This window comes from Osmia lignaria, chromosome 15 (assembly GCF_051020975.1).
Source record: "Osmia lignaria lignaria isolate PbOS001 chromosome 15, iyOsmLign1, whole genome shotgun sequence".
NCBI lineage: Eukaryota > Metazoa > Arthropoda > Insecta > Hymenoptera > Megachilidae > Osmia > Osmia lignaria.
In genome coordinates this window covers 1,176,403-1,198,193 of record NC_135046.1, presented here as the reverse complement: position 1 = coordinate 1,198,193, position 21,791 = coordinate 1,176,403, and the positions used below count along the sequence as shown (strand labels likewise).

Below are 21,791 nucleotides of genomic sequence, written 5' to 3'. Positions count from 1 at the left end.
TCATTTGAATTGTATCTTTCTGAGTAAAATTCATTAGAATCGTACATTGAAGTTATGGGTAATATTATCAGCGTTTCATCTTGACGAATTTCTACTGACTTTGAGTGCGAACCACGGCAAAACGGAAAGAAATATGAAAAAACGGATTACACTACGTTAAACTACAGTTTATTCTCTATTGATGTATGTAATTAGTTTTTCAATTTTCGAATTCACGAAAATCAACTTTTGATCGCCGAAAGCCGTTTTGTCCCACTGTGCGCCGGCTCGCTTGCCTACCGTTTCTATAAAGCTGGGTACAGACGAACGCGCCGCGGTTTTCAACACGCATTCGCCATCAGTTCATTGTTTTCGGTACCTGGGCTCGAACGCGGCAAACCCGCAGAAAACCGTCCACACTGCGGCACGGAATCCCTTTGTGTTCGCGGAAAAGATCGACAAAAATTGGTTCGTTGTGCGGCATTACGGTATTGCCGCGTGACATGTTCGCGCTACCGTTCAAACAAACAAATATTCGTCCAAATATGTTCGTTCCATGCCGCGTTGCGCTCGTCTGTGCCCAGCTTAAACATCACCATTTGGTCGGGCTCCTAGTTATGCTACGGGTGAACGAAAAATTCAAATTACAACATGTGACTCGCGTAGCTGGCCTAAAGGCGATCGGAATTTTAGAGTAACCTTTTTTTTTTTTCGTGGGGGAAATCTTCTATAAGACACCTCCCCCCGGGGAGGGGCCGGGGGTAGTGCAGGATTCTTACCTGCCAAAACCCCCACGGTGGCCTGCACTGGGCTTGAGGAAGGGCCCCGGGACCTCTGACGAACACTCCGTGACCCCCTCACCCTTGGCGCGTTTGCGTCCCATCTCGGGGGAGGGTCTAACCTTTGATCCTCCCCCTACGTGCCAACTCCGCCAATGCCGGAGGTCGCGCCCGACGCCGGCTACTCCTCGGTTCGTGTGCACTGGGGACCGGGGCCCCAGCCCCGACCACCTGTGGCCCAGAGGCTCCATGGGCAAGCCCCTTCCCTCCCCCTTCGGCCTATCACCCTGGGGGAGGCCGGAGCCTCCCTCCACTACATCTTCCTTGGGGAGGAGCCGAAGCTCCCCCCTAATCCTGTTGGGGGCGGTGGGTAGAGTTATCAAGGCCCACCACCCCGTCCTTCTCAGCTAAAGGCGCCGTCGAGGGGCCTCCACCGACGCATCTCCTCCTTCAGGGCGATGACCTCCTCACAGAAGGAGGTCATCGCCCGCCACTGATCCTCGCCGGCGAGCATGTTTCTCACAACGCTCGCCAGCGAGAGATCCACTCCTAACTCGCACTGGAGGGCGTGACGGGCCCGCGCGAATACTGGACAGTGCTCCAGTGTGTGTTGCGCGGAGTCCCGCCCCTCCCCGCAGTGGTGGTTTACAGCCGTCGCCTCGCGATCGAGCCGGCACAGGAAGTCACTGAAGCAACCGTGCCCGGTGAGCACCTGCGTGGTCCGGTAGATGATCCTGCCGAAGCCGCGGTCCCGCCATTCTTTGATGACCGGCCAGGGTAACCTAACCTAACCTAACTTAGACATACATAAATAACAGAAAAAATAAAATATCGCTAACGGCAGACAATCTTGTTGTGTACAATAATTAATACCAATGTTGACGGAATATAATCTTTTTCGTTACTTATATGCCTAGAGTAGGTTAGGTTAAATTCCTGCCGCCTTTAGCCGGCCACGCAAGTCCAATGTCAAAATTATTGAAATTAATAGTTAACTTTGATTTTAAGTTGACCCGTTATATTCCCTAAGCCAAACCGAGCCGCTTGGCGAGGAAACCGTGTAATATGATCCGATCGTAATATCGGTGTGACTAATACTAATTGAACGATAAAACTTTTTTATTTTTAACTTTTTCTTAATGAAACTTTTACTAACGCATTTGTGAGATTTTTCGAACACGATATAGTTTTAATTATATTCATTTATTTATTTATTCTGAATATGCTGCAAATTAGGTGCTTTATGATGTTAGGAATAGCCCGTGATTTCCATGAAAGCGGACAGTTTCTTCCTATTGAAAATTAAAGTAATTTATAAGCTAACAGTAATAACAGAATGATAATAGAATAAATAAACAATAATAATAGAATAAACAACATAGAATTGACACCTCGGCTACATATGTTATTTATCCGACTTCGAAAAGGAGGAGGATACTCAATTCGGTGTGTATGTATTTTTTTATTTTTTATTTTTTTTTTTTTTTTTTATGTATGTTCACCGATTACGCCGAGACGGATGGACCAATCGGAACGAAACATTTTGCATCTTGTAGAGTATGTCTCCCGATTGGTCCCGTTAAAAAAACATTTTGCATTTTTTCATTGTTAACGATTTTTTTGCAAAAAACGTAATGCTTGACTTATATTTTTCACCGATTACCGTGAGACGGATGGACCAATCGAATACAAAATTTTGCATCTTGTAGAGTATATTTCCCGATTGGTCTCGCAAAAAAATATTTGTATTTTTTCATTCCTAACGACTTATGTCGCAAAAAACGTAATACTTCATTTATGTCTTCTGGCGTTTATGCTGCAAGGAATGTACCGATTGTGATGAAACCTTTCACATTTAGTAGGAGGTATGTGCGCGATGATCTCACTTGCAAAAATGTATTGAATTTGTTAATAACTACTATTATAGCAAAAAATCTACGCCTTCATGTTACTCTGCAAGGAATGTATCGTTCACGATGATACCTTTCATATTTAGTAGGAATTACAGGGTGTCAGGCGACTACCTCGACAGCCGTAGAGGGACGATTGCTAAGGGGATTCTAAACAACTTTTTCCTTTGCCAAATTGTTGGTTAAGGCTTGGTTTGCGAGTTAATAACAAAAAACACCGACCAATCCGAGCGCGGATAGAGCGCAGTCCCAGGGACTGCAGTGTCGGGTACGAAAACCGGGCTTGACGTTGGTCGCGAACGAACGGCTTGGCACCCCGTTGGCATAGCACAATAAAAAAACTGAACTGGTAGAACATTTTTAGTCGCTGTTTAGAATGAATATGGAACCTAATCTCTTATTGCCTGTCATAATGTAAAAAAGGAAATTCTAAGGATTTTAAACAACAAATAAAAATGTTTGAATTGGTATAATTAATAAACGTTTGAATTAAAGGTTACACTAATGATGCAAAATTTGAAAACAATTTAAATGAAACTTACCCATTCGTTTCTAAATTAACTTGCTACGCTGAAAGCAAATAATTCCCACTAGATCACTGTGTCGATTCTGGACATTCGATGAGCAAACACCTCGCCTATCATTCACACCTAAGTGCAATAAATGAGGGGAGTTCACTGGCCCGATCATGAAAATTGCTGTTCTACCGAACGTGTTTCCTCGATTCCCAGTGATAATTATCTGCTTTCAGCGTAGTAGGTTAATTTACGAACGAATGCGAAAGCTTCATTTATATTGTTGTCACATTTTTCATCATTAACGTGGCTTCCAATTCAAACGTTTATTAATTATTCCATTTCAATCATTTTTATTTGTTGTTTAGAATCCTTAGAATTTCCTTTTTTACGTTATGATAGGCGACAAGAGATTAGGTTCCGTATTCATTTTAAACAACGACTAAAAATGTTCTACCCGTCCAATTTTTTTATTGTGCTATGCCAACGGGGTGCCGAGCCGTTCGTTTGCGACCTACGTCAGGCCCGGTTTTCATAGCCGACATTGCAGTCCCTGAGCCCGCGCGCTGTACGCGCTCGGATTGGTCGGTGTTTTTTGTTAATAACTAGAAAAACAAGCCTTAACCAACATTTTGGAAAAGGAAAAAGTTGTTTAGAATCACCTTAGCAATCATCCCTCTTCGGCTGTAGAGGTAGTCGCGTGACACTCTATATATCCGTGATGATCCCACTTGCAAAAATTTATGGAATTTGTTGTTTATTAACCATTTAAATTTGGTCAATATTTTTTAGGTTTATGGTTATTAGCTAAGTAACAGAAACCCAAAATCACCTTACACTATCCTAAAAATACTACAGGTTCCACTAAAAAGTGTGAAATAAAATAATTTTTAACAAAAAACAAATCCGACTTCGAAATGCACTATAAAGTGTCAAATAATTTCTATTTAATTTATACCAATATTCCATAGCTATTAATAATATCTACTTAATCGTTAAATAGGATACCAAATACATTTCAAAGTTTTCGGAGGCGGCGCAAAATTAAAAATACCCGAACAAACGATGCTGCCAATAACGATTTGATTGCGGTATGGCAAACTTGGTAATTAATAAGTCGTAAGAGAAAAATTATAGGTCCGGCTGAAAACATTTGTAATTGTAACGATTGTATGAGAAATTAGCAGCCCTCCCGATGTACATGCACTATACTGCAGTTCACAAGAGACCATACTTAACTCACGCCGCTCACTAGGTCTAGAGAGATTTTTAATAACGTGTGTTATTCCCCTCTACAGCTTGCTTCTTATTATACTTTGCGACCATATAAATGGCGGGCAGAAATATATGACATACGATAATTGATAATCGGTGATGATATTGTAAAGTTTCACGATACAATGAAATTCCTATTATTTGTCGCAAGAAAAAAATGATGTGAACGCAAAGTAAGAAGCAAGCTGTAAAGGGGAATCACACGCACTATTAAAAATCTCCCTAGACCACAGTAGGTCACTAGCTGCGCGAGTTAAGTGCGGTCACTCGTGAACTGCAGTATAGTTAATTCGGAATGGGTTTGTTGATTCCCGTTGAATATTATTTATTTGAAATTATCAAATGGGTGATTTATCATAGGTTGCCGACGTCCGAGTTAGGATCTTCTTAGTAGAGGAAAAGTTTTTAATTTTGCGCCGCCTCCGAAAACTTTGAAATGTATTTGGTATCCTATTTAACGATTAAGTAGATATTATTAATAGCTATGGAATATTGGTATAGATTAAATAGAAATTATTTGACACTTCATAGTGCATTTCGAAGTCGGATTTGTTTTTTGTTAAAAATTATTTTATGATCCTCGGTTCGCGGGGGTCACTTTATATTTTCGATACACAATAATACAAAATTCGTTGGGCGCCAGCCACTCTCTGTGGCAATCTAAAAGTGAAGGAAAAGGGGTATAATCGGGGTCTTTACAGGGGATGGGACTCGTGGCACCTCCTGGCACCTCCTGGACGTCCGTACAATACTTCGCGGGGGAGTGCGCAAGGAGGATTGTTGGGGGAAGGGAAATCTCAAGGGTCGGCAAGGCTCACAGGAAAGTTCACTACATTACGCGTTCGAGAATGGGACTAAAAAGGGACAAATGGGAAGGGAAGGGGCTTGGACGAAATCGCGGAGTACCGTGTGCGAACGAAGGGTACCCGGGCGTAGAAATACCCGGGCGCAGAAATACACGGCCGGAGAAGATACTGTGGCCGGATTCGCGGGTCAATATTATACCGGGACAAATTACACGGCCGGAGATACCGTTGCCGAATCCGCGGGACAATATTACCGGGGCACGCCACACACACACTGCACACTCTGCAAATCGTACTCTATAATTAATGCTCGCTATCGAAACGCTAGGCGCTAATTCATGCAGTCCAGGTCGCAGCGACGACGAGACCGTCGCAGGGAATTTTTGGAGAGGGGATTGGCCGGTGATCGGGATTGGTAGGGCTGACGGGCCCGGCGATGCTGGCTACGGGCTGAGGGTCCTCGGGCCCGACGGTAGATGGTCCCACGGTGTCCTTTTGTAGGGGGCTGAAGGGTTGTCGTCGGTCTCGGGACGGGGTCCTCTGGGGGTTGGGGTGGCAGCATCGTTGTCCAGTCTTTCCGTTGCCCCTACCGACCCGATACCGGCGGGTGGGAGAAAGGGATAGGGGTTAGGAAAGGGGTATTAAGGGACAAGCGCGTAGTGAGCGAAAATCTGGATTATTGTAACGGGGGGCACTCGTGCCACCATGTTACAATGTATAAGGCAGGCCGTACACCAAAGATGAATCAAACACATAATGTAAATGTTACATGTTGCTAAATTGCGTAAACCAGTGCAGCAAATTAGTCCTGAAAAATTTAAACAATTTTATATGCGCGGTATTTACCTTACATCGCATGTTGCATGTTGCATGTTTGATGCATCTTTGGTGTACGGCCTGTCTAAATGATGTGTACGAACGTAGAATAGGTATCGCGGCTGAATACAAACGATGTGTATGGACGCAGAATCGACACCTCGACTGGATATATGCAACGTTTGAAAGCAGAATCGACACCGCAGCTGGTTTTCAATTCCAACTCTCCTTTGCTTTTCGCCAACTTTTAACATCAATTTTAGCAAGTAATTATAATTCAAACTATATCGTGTTTGGTACCACTTTAATCACAAAAATCTCACCAATGCGCTAGTACAAGTTTCATTAAAAAAAAGTCAAAAATAAAAAAGTTTTTTGATTCAATTAGTATTAGTCACACCGATACGTTTCGGCTCTTTCCTTTGATCATCGGACCTCTCTCTTTCCCCACTCTCTGTCTCATTCTACGTTCAGGCTTGGCTGGCGTCGCGTGAAACCCGAGATTCGACACCTCGCTTGGATAAATGCAACCACTGAGTCCCAATCTCGGTTGCACTTATCCAGGTTTTACTGTATTACTATATCTACATTGAATGTAATGTAATATACTGATCCATTCCCACAGATCAAAAGCTTTCACTGTACTCATAGTTCTTCACGAATATCTTGTAAACTAATCAAGTCCGACATATAGCTTACATTAGACGAAAAAAGTTGCTTAAAATTGCGAATTTTACAAAATATTTAAAAATCATCGAAATCATGGGGGGAGTAGGTTTGGTAATTATTTAGATTACGGTCGGTACCTCCGATTTCGATGATTTTTAAATATGTTGTAGAAATCAACATTTTGAACAACTTTTTCCTGTATATACAACCGCTGCTCGGCCTTAGTTTTTAAGATATTTTCGAAAAACTGTCGAAACTAACATTGAATTCTACCTGTCGTATGTGTCCGCGTTACACCTTAGGTGTTAGTGTGCGATCGCCGGTTTTCTACTGTTTTTGTAGGCAGCAGCACGACGACCGATACCAATATATAGGGTGGCCCACATAACACTTAACATCTCAATATCTCGAAAATTATGACATCGATTTTAAAGTTCTTGGTCTTAAATTGCATGGATCTGAAGGGCCTTTCTAACTACATAAACATGAAGTGGCCCCCCCTTCTTCTTTAATGGGGGGCGGAGGTACCTTTATAATTTTAAATGGAACCTTCTATAAAACGTTACATATTTAGATTCTACAGGAAAAAACGAAAGTAAAGGGTATAGCCGGATAAGATGGTCAAAAGTGCCCCCAAACCAAATTCGACTTGCAATGGCTCATTCGATAGCTTATCAAAAAAAACTAGTCTGTGCCAAGTTTCAACCCTGTATCTCATCTGGGAGGGTAGTTACGGGTAAAAATGTAATTGCGAGGTTTTTGGCCAATTTCTCCGCTTTAATAACATTCGAAAATTCTGAAAAAAATCAGAGACATTTCTATTTCTGAGGCACATATTACAGAATTTTTTCAGATTTTTAGATTGAAAACTGAAGCCGTGAAAAATCAAAAATGTCTAAAAATTCGGAAAAATGGCGATTTTATATAGAAGGAGTCGCGGATCTAGATTCATATTTTTTTCATAAGTGTATATTATCGATACTATTATTCTCAATTTTTTTTAGAATTTTTGGTCAGGTGCGCCATAGTTAAAAAAATTAAAAACTGAGTTTTTCGCTGTTTTTTGCGTGTCAGTTACTTGTACTGCGAATTTTCGTCTGTTCTTTATCAAGTAAGTGTGTTATACAATGTTCAATGTTTTTACGTACAGTGAAACGCAATAAGAATTTAGAAAACTTAATAAACCAGAATTATTGAAAGTACTTTATGTGCGATATATATAAAAAAATCGAAAGGATTTCCAACGGTGTTGCTGGTCCAGCGGTTAAGGGCACAGACTCCTTGTGCCATGACCTGTATGCGTGCACTCACACAATCAACGGAAAGCATGCACGTATACGCCATGCGTGAGAGAGACACTCGATTTCGTAGATTTCGTTTTTCGTCTCGATAATTGCACAAATGAAATTTTCGCGGGTATAGCACCCACGGGTAGACTTCACCACAGGGTGGTCTGGTCCGTTTGAACGCTAATAAACACCATACGTTGAGAAAAATGATATTTTCGACACTGTAAGATTGAGACAGACGCTGTTGTAAGCAAACAACATGGCTGCCGAATGCTGCGTTCGGCTGCATTTTAGCAAATATTGAACGATTTAATGGTTTTTCCACTCATAGCATACCAGACCACCCTTCCTTGAACTAGCACAATGTCACTGAAATTCGATTTTTCACAATTTATCACTTCTGGAAGACGTAAAACGAAATTTACGATTTGCACGCATCAGACGTCAAATAGACGGAAGAATAGTTCACTGATTTTCCGTCAGAGGCATTGATGGTATATTTGACCACGTTATCATCAGGGTCGATAAAAACACAGATCAGTCGATAAATGTAAATTCTAATTTGACACCACAAATGGCTACGCGAATATAGCCATAAGTATGGCATAGTTGCCGCTACGTATTAAGACTTCTGTCACGCTGTTGCCACATCTGTTACAATTGCAACAGGCTCGAGTCGATTTTGATTCCTGCCAGACATAGAAAAGAATAGGGCGCTCGAGAGAGAAAGAGGTTCGAGAATGAAACAATACATGTACTAATGTGTGCAACCATCAAACTTTTTTATTCATATTTATAATCATGTTTCTTTCATCAATTAAATTACAGATAGAATACTTGAAATGGTATGCCAGAAAAATGAATTATAAAACTTGCACCATATACAGTGAAAACTCGATAAATGTACATCATTATTGCCGGTCCACTCCGCAACTGTTATGGAATAGGAGAATCATTTTTCAAATTTGATTGCCTAATCAGTAAACATTGATTAGAAAGAGTCAGTAGCTAAAGACGAAAGAGGGACTAAAACCGGGATTTATTGCCTTCATTTAAATGCCCCGTGTCAATGTGACCATACTAATGCACAGAATAAAGTTTTTTATTTTGTACTTTTTGTTAATAAAAATTTTACTATCATGTGGAGAAGATTTTTCTGATCAAAATGAAGCTAAACACAATATAAATCGGTCAACATTTAATAGCATAATATTGGGTTAAATGTTGTGCTTGTGAGTCTTTCTCTCTTTGTTTATCCTTCTTGCGCTATCCTTTTCTATGTTCGGAAACATCAAAGAACGGCGGATTCATGGTGCTGGTAGGGATAGAATGAATGAAATAATACATATAACGTAAGTACGCGGCCATAAGACTTATAGGAATGAAAACTACCTGACATAATAATTTCAAGAAGGGAATAAGAAATAAAGAAATGAATAATGAATTTTAATATAATTCTGTCATACTTAGACTGGGACACCCTGTATATGCAGGTACAATTATATTAAAATTCATTATTATATTTCAAATGAAAAAGATTTCAATAACACGTGGCTGGAGTGGCTGTCATGGGAATCGACGATGTAGACGGCGCGGAGAAAGAAGAGGCATTGTTTATATTTATTGATTATATTTCAATCGATAAATATTGTATATTATAGATCAATTTACATGTCTTTATTTTTCATTCCTTTCCTGAAATTATTAATGCCATATAGTTTTTATTCCTATAAGTCTTATAGTCGCGTACGTTATGTGTATTACAGAGTCTCATCGAATCTGTCGTAGCGTGTGACTATATTTACGCCGATCGGCGTTGTTACATTCATGATACTCCTTCTCTCTCTCTCGCGCTGTCCTTTTCTATGTCCGCCAGGAATCAAAATCTCGCTCGGCTCGAGCAAATTCATTTTGCTAGATGGTCACAGATGCGGCAACACCGCGATAGAACTCTCAAATGATGTGATTTGGCAACTATGCCACCTCACTTTCGTTTCTTATTCTGCATAATGACGTTAGATGTCACACCGTCAAATGTCGAATTTCTCAATTATGAGCCCAGGTCAAGTCGTCGGACCCAAAACACACAGAGCAGTCTTGGGTCCGGCGACTTGACCTCCTGGGCTTTTTGCCCGCAAACACAGCAGGGTTCCATTGTGCGGGGCGGCTATTGTGTTGCGCGCCGAAAGAATCTCCCTGTATAATGCTTTCTCAGTCTGGTATATTTGTTTCGAAATAAAGCATAGTACGAGAATGAGAGGGCATGCTATATTCTATCCTTGTTCAAAAAATAACATCGCTGCTCGGCCGATTACTTTATGATTTGCCACTACCTCGGATCTCTCACTCGTTTCTCGCGTTCTCTATCGTCCCGTTTCGAGAACAAAGTCAAGCCGAATAGCAATCTGCTTCGAAATAAGCAACTGTTCGGTCCCGAGTCACTTGCTTATTTCGAAGCATTACTGTATTACTTTAGCCTAACCTAACATAATTCACTGATTAGGTAGAGCAGATTGGGTTAGGTTAGGTTATATTAAATTTCCGGCTGCCATCATAGCTACAATACATTGAAATCATGAATACAGAAGTACACAAGGTATATATTGGTCATCGGTCGCCGTGCTGTTGCCTGCAGAAACAGTAGAAAAGCAGTGATCCCATACTAATGCGTACGTTGTCATAGACACACACGGATGGACAGAATTCAATGCGTTAGTTTCAACAGTTTTTCGAACATATCTCGAAAACTAAGGCCGAGCGGCGGTTATATGTATAGGAAAAAGTTGTTCAAAATGTTGATTTCTACAACATATTTAAAAATCATCGAAATCGGAGGTGCCGTCCGTAATCTAAATAATTACCGTAGGTTTTCTACAAGTTCACCCAATATTAATATTATTCCTTTAATATTAATATTTCTTTTTATTGCAATTACTGTAGATAGAAACGTTGTTTATGAAATTATCAAAATTAGAATTGTGTAAAAAATAAAATTTTACTTTTCTATTCTATTATCTTCTATTAAACTACTATGAATTGAAATATTGTTCATGAAATTGTATAAAGAACAAAATTTATACTACTTATAAATTTTAATGTAATTATAAATATCATTAAGCATAATATAATTTGATGTATATTTTCTTTTTCAGATTGCCTGAATTAGGTTTATCTGCAACACCAGAAAGATCTGTTTCTAAGAATGAATCTACTAAAAATAGTACAAGTTTAACTGATAAGGATATTTCTAAACAACCTGCGAGAAAAAAACGTAAAATCTAAGATATAACATAAGTGTACACTGAGTTACATCGAATCTATCGCGGCGTGTGACTCTAACACATATTCACGCTGGAGAGCCGATTGGCGAGGGGCACGCGAAAGAGGGACTGCAGCCAATTGACTGACAGCGTGAATATGTGTTAAAGTCACACGTCTCGACAGAATTAACTCAGTGTACATGTATGTATACATATATGTATACATATATGTATATTAATATTCGAATATGAATTTTTTTATCAGCTGGTTCAAGGTTCTGCAATGTTCAGCAAGTCCCTCCTCAATATTTTTACTGTGTAATGATAATTATTTTTACAAAAAAACCTTAATGTATATAAAAATTGTGAATAATTTAATATTAAAATATTAAACAATATAAAACAGTTATTATTGTAAGAATAATATATCAGGATCCAAATGTTTCTTTCTTTTTTTTCAGTTGAAGTGTGTGTTAAACATCTTTTTTTGAACTAAATTATTATCTTTTTTTTTTCCTTTTTTTATATAGGTGTTTAACGTCGCATCAACTGCAAGGTTATTAGCGACGCCTTAGAAGGTGGTTTCGTGTGTGTGTTGTTTTACAGTATTTTGTCGAGTAGTTCAGTTTCTTTTAAGAACTTTAGTAGATCGTGGCTTATTTTGTCTTCCAAGTTGTCCTTGATAAGAGATTTCAATGTGTATTTCCGACGAATTGTATCATATTTAGGGCAATTCAGAATAAGATGGTCTATTGTAAGTTGTGCATGGCATTCTTCGCATCTTGGGACTGGATCTTTGGTCAGGAGATATGAATGGGTGGTTTTGGTGTGTCCTATTCGGATGCGACTGATTGCTACTTGCTCTCTTCTGGGTTGTTCGGTGTGTGTTGTATGAGTTTTGAAGAATTTCTTGTTTATATTTAAGGAACGGGTAGATGCTGTTGTTTTCCATTCAGTTTCCCATTGTGATCTTAGTTTCTTTTTGGTCATTTTTAGGGCTTCGTCAAGGCATAGTTTGTTATATACGGTTTGTGAGGCGTCAACTGCTTCTCTAGCGGCTTGGTCTACTTTTTCGTTTCCGGTTATTCCCACGTGGCTAGGGATCCATATGATTTGTATTTTGTTTGCATTGGAGATGATCTTTTGGTGTGTTTCGATGATTTGTTGGATGGTGTCGTTGTACGATGAGGTGTTGTTTATCGCTGCTATTGCACTCGTGGAGTCAGTAAATATGGCTGTTTTTTGGTAGGATTCCGTGTAGGCGGTTTGCAGGGCTTGTTTGATGGCCATTAGTTCAGCTGAGAATATTGATGCTTCATTTGGTAGTTTGGTTTTCATGGAGTAATTTGGGGTGATGATTGCGTATCTTGTTCCGGTACTTGATTTTGAGCCGTCTGTGTAGATATGTGTGGAGTCTTTATGTTTTTCAATAATTTCTGCGGCTAGTTGTCGGTAAGTTTCTGGGCTGGTATTTGTTTTTAAGTATAATGTCAGGCTTGTGTCAGTTTCGATTGGTTTAATTTTCCAAGGTGGGGTCGTTGGTGGTTTTCTTGGGGTGATATTTTTAAATTTTAGATTCAGTTCTGTTGCGGTTTGGGTTACTCTGACGTGGAAGGGATTCATTGTGTTCCTTTGTGGTGTGTGTCTGTTAGTGTTGTAGTTCGCAAGGATGATTGGGTATGTAAGCTTGTTCGGGGTTGTTGCGATTTTTATTGCCTGGTTCATGCTGAGGAGTTTCCTTCTGTGTCGGAGCGATGGTTCGTTTGCTTCTTGGAGAATACTAGAAGTGGGGCTGGTCCTAAAGGCTCCTGTTGTAATTCTTAGTGCTGTGTTGTGCACTGGGTGTAGCTTCTTTAAAATGGTTTTATTAGCTGATCCATAGATTATTGAGCCATAATCTATTTTGGCTCTAATGATGGATCTGTACGTGTTTATTAATATTTTAAGATCTGCACCCCAATTATTTGCTGCTATTATTTTTAAAAGATTTAGGCGTTGTGTGCATTCGTTCCTGAGATGTGTAACATGGTGGTACCATGTAAGTTTGCTATCCCATATCATGCCTAGGATTTTGATGTGGTTCAGTTGTTCAAGTTCGGTGTTCTTGAGATAGAGTTTCATTTTTAGTGGTTCTTGTTTTCTGGAGAAATTTATATATTTAGTTTTTGATTCGGAAAATTTGAAGCCTGATTCAGTTGCCCAATTTTGTAATTTGTTGAGAACATTCTGTAGGATATATTGGATTATTTTTGGGTTCTTTCCTGAGTATAGGATTGTTAGATCGTCGGCGAACAGATAGACTTTGATTGGGTTTTTGACTACCGATAAAACTCCGTTTATTGATATTAGAAATAGTGTAACACTTAGTACAGAGCCTTGTGGGACTCCGTTTTCGGTGGTTAAGGTTTTGGAAAGGGTGTTGTTTCTCACTCTTATACGTCTTGTTTTTAGGAAGTTGTCGATGAATTTTAGTATATTACCGTGGATGTTTAGGTCTTTTAAGATGTTTATAACTCTCTTTCTGCATATCATATCGTATGCTTTTTCGAAATCCATAGCCACTAGTGTCGTGTGTTGTTTGTTCCTGAATCCATTATTGATGTCCGTTTCTATATTTATTAGTGGGTCCAAGGTAGAGTAGAGTGGTCTGAAGCCGTTTTGGTGGGGTGAAATTATATCGTTTGTTTCAAGTGCCCATCTGAGTCTATAATTGATCATTTTTTCCATTATTTTGCATAATATGTTTGTCAGTGCTATGGGTCGGTAGCTATAGCATCTCTCCACACGTCGGGGGATGTACCGTGTTTCCATATTGAGTTAAATATTTTGAGTAAGCATTTAATGCCGTTAGTGGGCATTTTTGTTATGAGTGCAATTGGGATGTTGTCGGGTCCAGGGCTGGTATTTTTATATTTTTTGAGTATGTTGGTTAGTTCATGTATTCTGAATTCTCATTGATTGCGGAGCAGTCGTTTGTGTTGATTTGAGTGGGTTGTTCGGGAGTTTTTGTAGGGTTGGTTTTGGAAGAGAGGAAGGCTTTGTCATAATTCGAGTCACTCGAGTTTGCGGCGAATGTTTCTACTAATAGGTTTGCGATTTGTGTTTGGTCTGTGGTGATTGTTTTGTCAGGTTTTGACAGGCCTGGTATGTTATGTTTATGGTGGGTACCTTGGATTGCTTGCTCCAAACAACTTTCGTGGGAGTGGATCCGTTTAACGTGGTAAGGAAGCTTTGCCAGGATTTCTTCTTGTTTTGTTTTAGTATTTTCCTTGTTGTTGCTCGTAGTTTTTTAAATTTGATCAAGTTTTCAGTCGTTTGGTGTTTTTTGTATTGGTTGAAGGCGGGGTTTGATTCTTTAACAGCTGTTTCACACTCTCTGTTCCACCACGGTACCAAGTTGTGGTTACTACTAATTTTGGGAACTGTCTTTGGGATGGTGTCACTTGCTGTTTGATCGATCATGGAGATGAATTTGTCCATTATATTGTCTATTTGGAGTGGGTTTAGGTTGATATAGGAGTCTAATTGAGAGGTACGCTGTTCGATTAGTAGACGGTATTTTTCCCAGTCCGCATTTTCCAGTTTCCATCTTGGGACAGGTTCGCTGTTTTTGGTTTTGTGATTGGTGTGGATTTTTATTAGGACTGGGAAATGGTCGCTGTTATAAAGTTCAGATATCGTTGAACATTCACACTTGTATGCTATGTTTGAATTGCACATGGTCAAATCGAGGGTGCTGAATGTCCCGTTTGCCACACTGAAGTGGGTTGGTTTTGAGTCGTTGAGGAGTACTGTCTCATGGTTTAGTATTATTTCTTCTAAAATTCTTCCTCTAGCGTTGATTTTCTCTGATCCCCATAGGGTGCTGTGGCAGTTGAAATCCCCTGTTATTATGAATCGTTTTTGTAGGGTTCCAAAAAGCTTGTTTAGTTCGGTTGCGTTTAGTTGGTAGGTGGGTGGGATGTATATGTTGTAAATGTGGATGTTTGGCTGTGAGTTGATCTTGGCTGCTATTATTTCCATGTTGGATGTGGTAGGAATTTGTTCGTTGTCTAAGGAGTTTCCAATCAGTATCGCTACTCCTCCGCTTGCATGTTGGGAGTTTCGGTTGGTGACATATGCATCGTAGTTTTTGAGTTTTATCGTCTGTTGAGGTTTGAGGTTTGTTTCTTGGAGACATACTACGTCAGGTTGGTATTGGTCTAATAGTATTTGTAGTTGGGGTAATCGGGTGAAAACGCCGTTTAGGTTCCATTGGAGAATTGTGTACGTCATCGCTAGGTTGTTGGTATTATCCTATAGATGAATTTGTCGGTCGAGGGGTTCTTTTCTTTCTTCGTTATCTGTTTCATAGTCGGTTGTGTTAGGGGTGCTGTTGAGCGATATGTTGTCGGCTAGTATTTTTGATTGGAATGGTATATTGTTGTTTAGTTTTTTAATTATCCTGTGGACTCTGTTTTTAATGATCTTTCCATTTAGGTGGGGGTGGATTGTGATTAGCATTAGCTATGTCCTGGGTGTAGTTTTGCGCTATTTTTATGGGATCTTCAACTCCAATTGCATTTTCTAGAAAGCTCATTAATTGTAACCAATTTAATGGGAATTTTGCTAGTGGGTCGTTTACCATATTTTTTGCTGAGTCGATCATTATTTCAATGTTGTCGACTACATCTGGTGTTAATTTTCGACGTTTACCTGTCTTTGTTTTTTCACGTGTACTTACTGGTTTGTGGGTGTTGCTGGAGATCTTTGTGTACGTTGCTGGGGCGTTAGGGGGGTTGAAGTTTTCTTCGAGATCATTGGAGTTTTGTGTGGATGTGGTTGTGGAGTGCGTCCTTTTGTTACCTGTATTTGTATCGTTGGTTTGTTGTGACTATTGGTTTGTTTGTATTGTGGTTCTGTGAAGGGTGTGAGGTCCATGTTGGATTCCGCTGGTATGCTGGGGTGCTTCAATTCGTCTGGTTCCGGATTTGTATTAATATTTGAATTTGCAGTGGCTGTAGCGGGGGGCTTGTTGTTCATAGTGCACTGTTTTGCTATGTGGCCTTCTTTTTTGCATATGAAGCATCCCATATTTTCAGTTGAAGTAAATATGCGGTATTGGGTAGCATCGTAGTTTACTAGAAAGGATTCTGGAATTCTTGATACGTCTTCTGGGCTGACGTAAATTTGTCTCCTAAAACTCATAACGTGGTTAAACTCTGGTTCTTGGATCGCAGCTCTTAAGAAGGTTAATTTAGAGTTCATTTTGATGTTGTTTTCGGTGAAGATTTTTTCGATGTATTCGTTTAGTATGCATGGAGATACATTGGATAGAATTATTCTTTGAGATGGGGCGATTAATGGTCTTATTACAATACTGGTGTTCTTAACGGTTATTGTGGTATGTTTCGATAACAGCTGGTGAGCAGTTTGTTTACTGTCAAGGTATACACATATTCGGTCGTTGGCAATTCGGGATATGAATCGGATGGCTTGTTTCCCGATTATTTTTTCTATAGTAGTGGCGTAGTCAGTTATGGACGCTTCTGCGATGCTGTCAGCTATGATGGCCGCTTCTTTGCTAGGGTACACGTTGCTCATTGTAACTGTGGCGTAGGATGGCGTGGTTTTAGGTTTTAGTAATTTTGTCTTGGCTTGATAGCATTTGATGGTAGGGTGCTCATGCTATGCACTCTCAAACGAGGTGTGCTTGCTTAAGAGCGGGTTGCTTGCGGGTTTGGATGTTTGCACAGTGTCACTCGAATTCGTTTGGCACTCGCGAACGTCAATATAAACACATGCGAACGGTTCGAAGGCTCGATGCGAACTGTATTATCTTTTATTAAGATGATCTATCGTCATATTATACATATAAAAAGATATTAATTACATGATTTCTTAATACGTTCCGTGCCGCGTGTGGTGTATACGACCACCGCTGAACTTTCCCTTCAGGCCGTTTGCAGTTCTTATTGAAAAGCGAATTTTTAAACAATTTATAGTAGAGTCAAATATAGGCATCTTATTGCTTTGTTGTTTAACGCATATTAAAATCTACACCCTTTTGTTGCTAATTATGGTTTTGTACGGTTATTTTGTTACAAATTGTAAAGCGTACGTACGTCTTAAAACTTATTTAATCGTAAAAATGTGGGTCGTATACACCCTACGCGGCCTGAACGGGAAGTCTTCAAAAAACGGTCCGGCACGGAACGTGTTAAAAAACATTAAATTAAATTTTATTTACTATTTTTCTTTGAAATAATTAGGAATTGTGGTAAACGTAGAAACAAATCAAATCAAAGTAAGCATTGTTGACATTTTTACAACTGCTGATTCGAATTTGCATTATTTATGATCCTCTTGTTGGTTGCCACTAATATGAGCGTGTCAGTTACTACGTATCGCAATATTTGAATGATCCAGATACCATCACGACGAAATCACAATATCACGTGATTGAACATTTCAAATTTCAAATCTGGATTTTAGATTTTGAGCATGCAATATCACGTGATTGGATATTTAATGCGGAGGCATGTGATATCGCATAATCCACCATTCTCGATTTTCAGCCAAGGGGGCCCTCGAAGAGTTAGTAGCCTCAGGTCCCAAAAATCGATCCTGTCTATAATATATTGTTAGCTGTCGGATAGTATACGAGTAAGATGAACTTCTAGAAAAGGCATTACTCCTTCGATTTGGATGATTTTTGAATATGTTTTAAAATTCGATATTTTTATCAACTTTGTTCCTGTAACAAGGAGACTTCACAGCTGTTGGGTCATCGATTTTGATATAGCTTTTTGTGGTAAATCTTGATGAAACATAAGTTGACCCATATTCGGCTGTTTTTGTCAATACTTAATATTTAAGAAGATATTTCATATTTTAGTTCTCTGATTTCTTGAAATATTAAATTAGTAAGTCAAATTTCAACAGCTGTGTTAGGGAAACGGGTAGAATAGTAGGTTCGTTGACCTACGCAATCGCGAATTCTCTAATCCCGTTAGTTCATTTCTTTTTTCCAGAGACCCTAACTGTTATAACCCTAATTTTAAAAGTTACGGCATAAGAATTAATATCTTTCTTTAAAAGATTTTGGTTATGAATAACCATTATTGTCAACGGAAATATTTTTTGGTCACTAATAACCATTATTGTTAACGGAAATATTTTTTAGTCACTAATAACCATTATTGTCGACGAAAATATTTTTTGGTCACTAATAACTGTTATTGACGACAGAAATTGTTTTCAGTTATGAATAACCATTATTGATAACGGAAATTGTTTTCGATAACGAATAACCATTAACGTTGACGAGAATTTGTTTTGGTTACAGTATAACCAGTATCTTTTGCGGGAATTCTGTTTCGGTTACCAGTGTTCGGATTTGAGTCTCAAGTGCCCCAGCGGCAAACACGCGGCTCGCGAGAGAGTCTTGCGGTGTTATACACGTGGGTGTTGAATATGCGTGGAGAAGGGTTGAAACACAAAAATGAAACAGAAATGATTACTATAAATGAACACAAAACTTTATTATGAAAAATGTATAAATTGAATAAAAATGATGAAAAGAATATACGAAGAGCTCGGCGAAGCGATGGCAGGCACATCGACTAGTCGCGAGGTAGCGTAGACATAAGAGTGAGTAATAAAATAATTTTTAACAAAAAACAAATCCGACTTCGAAATGCACTAAAAAGCGTCATATAATTTCTATTTCATTTATACCAATATTCCATAGCTATTAATAATATCTACTTAATCGTTAAATAGGATACCAAATACATTTCAAAGTTTTCGGTGGCGGCGCAAAATTAAAAATACCCGAATATACAATGCTGCCAATAACGATTTGACTGCGGTATGGCAAACTTGGTAATTAATAAGTCGTAAGAAAAAAATTCGGAACGTTATAGATACGGCAAAAAACATTCGTATTTGTAACGATTGTATCAGAAGTTGGTAGCACTTCTGATGTACATGTATACTGCTGTTGCGTGTCCGTTCGGGGAAAATAGGGATATTTGGGGAATTAAAGGCGTAGGTATGATAATTCGTGGAGCGCGGAGGCGCTCCGCTTGCAAGGCGCGGAAATGAAAAATATAAACTGTTATTCCTGTTTACTGTACTTTAATATTTAGAGTTCAATTTAAGGCTGATCTTTAACTTTGTGTTTACAATGCTTTAGATTGCTGCGTGAGATCAACTTGTCTAAATCGAGCGACAAAATCATTCTGACGATTCTGCGCTTGGCGGAGGAGATCTTCGCGCGTTGTCGGTCGATGCCCCTTCCTTGGTGGATCCTGGATCCTCCCTCAGGATTATCCCTCGTCCAATGGTGGAGGAGTCCACTCCGTCCTGCGTAGGTCCCTTCTCCTGGCCATGGTCCACCCTCAGGCGCGTGGAAGTGGAGGCGCTCCGCCAAGACGCTAGAACGTTGCAGTGCACATGTGCTACGAGAAAGCGTGGGACCCAGAGAAATTAGGAAACGACAAGACCTTGTATTGTACGCGTCTACTAAGTTGAGACTCGAGGTGTGAAACGCTCCGCCTAATCCTCACCACGAACCCTCGTCTAGTAGTAGTAGTACTAGTTTCTACTAGTAGTTGTAACCTAGAGAGCGAATAGCGAGAATGCGTGTGGGTCAACTGTATAAGTGTGCGTGTCTAAGTCTGGCCCATCTAGCTCCGACCAATCAGACCCAATTCCTTAGGAGTCTCAACTTAGCAGACGCGTACAGTACTTGCCAAAGCAACTCTTGAGGAAATTTACGACCCTCTTAGAGTGTATGAAAAGACAGGATATCGAAAAAGACTTCGTAGCTTTTAAGGACCGTTTGTGACTTGGTCGAAAACAATGAATTGGCTATGGTCTATCATAAATTAGTCTTTTAGGAATTTTCGAAATGAAACTATTCCTTTCTCTGGATTTCCGGCCTTCTCTCAGCTCGATCACCCACGTCGAGGGGTTTACAATTTAATCTTTGCCTATTTATACAGGGTGTCCCAGAACTGGGGTAGGAACGGAAGAGGGATGATTGGTGAAGTCATTCTAAACAACTTTTTCCTTTGCCAAAATGTTGGTTAAGGCTTCGTTTTCGAGTTATTATCGAAAAACACTGGCCAATCAGAGCGCGCCGTTAGCGCGGGCCGAACCACGAGAGTGTTAGGTATGTTCCGCGCGGTCGTGATCAAGTGCATCGGCACCACGTCGGTGTAATAGGATTCGTTGTTCATGAGTAATCAATAATTCGATACAATTATTCTTTTCTTTTTTTTATTCATTATCCGATGCAACTTCTATTCAACGAATCCCATCATACCGACGTAGTGCCGAGGCACTTGATCACGACCGCGCGGAACATACCCAACACTCTCGTGGTTCGGCCCGCGCTAACGGCGCGCTCTGATTGGCCAGTGTTCTTCGTTAATAACTCGAAAACGAAGCCTTAACCAACATTTTGGCAAAGGAAAAAGTTGTTTAGAATGACCTCACCAATCATCCCTCTTCCGTTCCTACCCCAGTTCTGGGACACCCTGTATAAGTGTACGCACAGGTGATGTTTGAATTTCGCTCATAATTTATGACCATCGATACAAAAGGTCCTCGAAGAACATTCAAGACATATCGATACAATAGACTATCGATAAATATTCTCATGGCAGTGTCGCCACACCACTCTAAACATATTCACGTGATAACGTTTCACGTTACACTGTGTTGCGTGTGGATTTAATGTTCTAGGGATTTTCTTTATAATATGCCGAACGTGGGTAAGGTGCCCTTGAAGCGCTGAAGCGCTCTGCTCGCGGCGCGGCGTTTAATAAATGAAAACACTTTGCGTTTAAAAGATATTTTTTGATAAATACTTTATTATTTCCTTTTCAAAATCTAGACGGGTTGAAGCTTTGAATCGTTCTGAGCTTGGCGGTGAAGATCTTCGATCGATGTTGGCTGCCATCCCCTCCTCGCTGGATCCTGAATCCTCCCTCAGGATCATCCCTGGCCCAATGGTGGAGGAGCCCATCCTTGTCCGGAGGCGGTCCCTCTCCCTGGCTTCGGTCCACCCTCAGGCGAGTGGAAAATGGTGGTGCTCCGCCAAGACTCGAGAATGATTCCATGCACACGTGCTAAGAGAAAGCGTGGGATCCAGAGAGAACGAAAGATAAAAAGGTCTCGCGCTAGCGAGCCAAGGCAACCCTTAAGAAAATTTACGACCCTCTGTAAATAAGCAGGATGTCGAAGAGACTTCGACAGTTTCAAGAATCAACATGATTTTCGTTAAGAATAACGAATTAGATACAGCCCGCAATAGATTAGTTTCTTAGAAACTTCAAGTGTGACAGTCTTATTTCTCCGGATTTCCAACTCTCTCCCAGCACGACCACCCGCGCTGAACGATTTACAATGTCCTATCTTTTGTTTGTTTATTACTTTGAATTTTGGCTCCTAATTTATGAGCATTGATATAACATAATGCAGACATGCTGCAACCATACTCT

General features: G+C 40.0%; 2 protein-coding genes across 3 annotated transcripts in view; one reads left to right on the top strand and one right to left on the bottom strand.

Moving 5' to 3' along the window:
* glu (structural maintenance of chromosomes 4-like protein gluon) overlaps positions 1 to 11,371 on the top strand; it is a 43,688-nt gene extending 32,317 nt beyond the window's left edge. For both annotated transcript variants that reach the window (XM_034340586.2, XM_034340585.2), the window contains exon 9: positions 11,191 to 11,371. In XM_034340586.2, the coding sequence (XP_034196477.2) occupies positions 11,191 to 11,320 (130 nt within the window). In that variant the 3' untranslated portion in view covers positions 11,321 to 11,371. The remainder of the gene's footprint in view (positions 1 to 11,190) is intronic.
* A 527-nt stretch (positions 11,372 to 11,898) lies between these two features.
* On the bottom strand, positions 11,899 to 14,016 carry LOC117600134 (uncharacterized). Its single transcript, XM_034315139.2, has one exon. The coding sequence runs from the start codon at positions 14,014 to 14,016 to the stop codon at positions 11,899 to 11,901; it is 2,118 nt and encodes a 705-aa protein (XP_034171030.2).
* Positions 14,017 to 21,791: the final 7,775 nt, after the last annotated feature.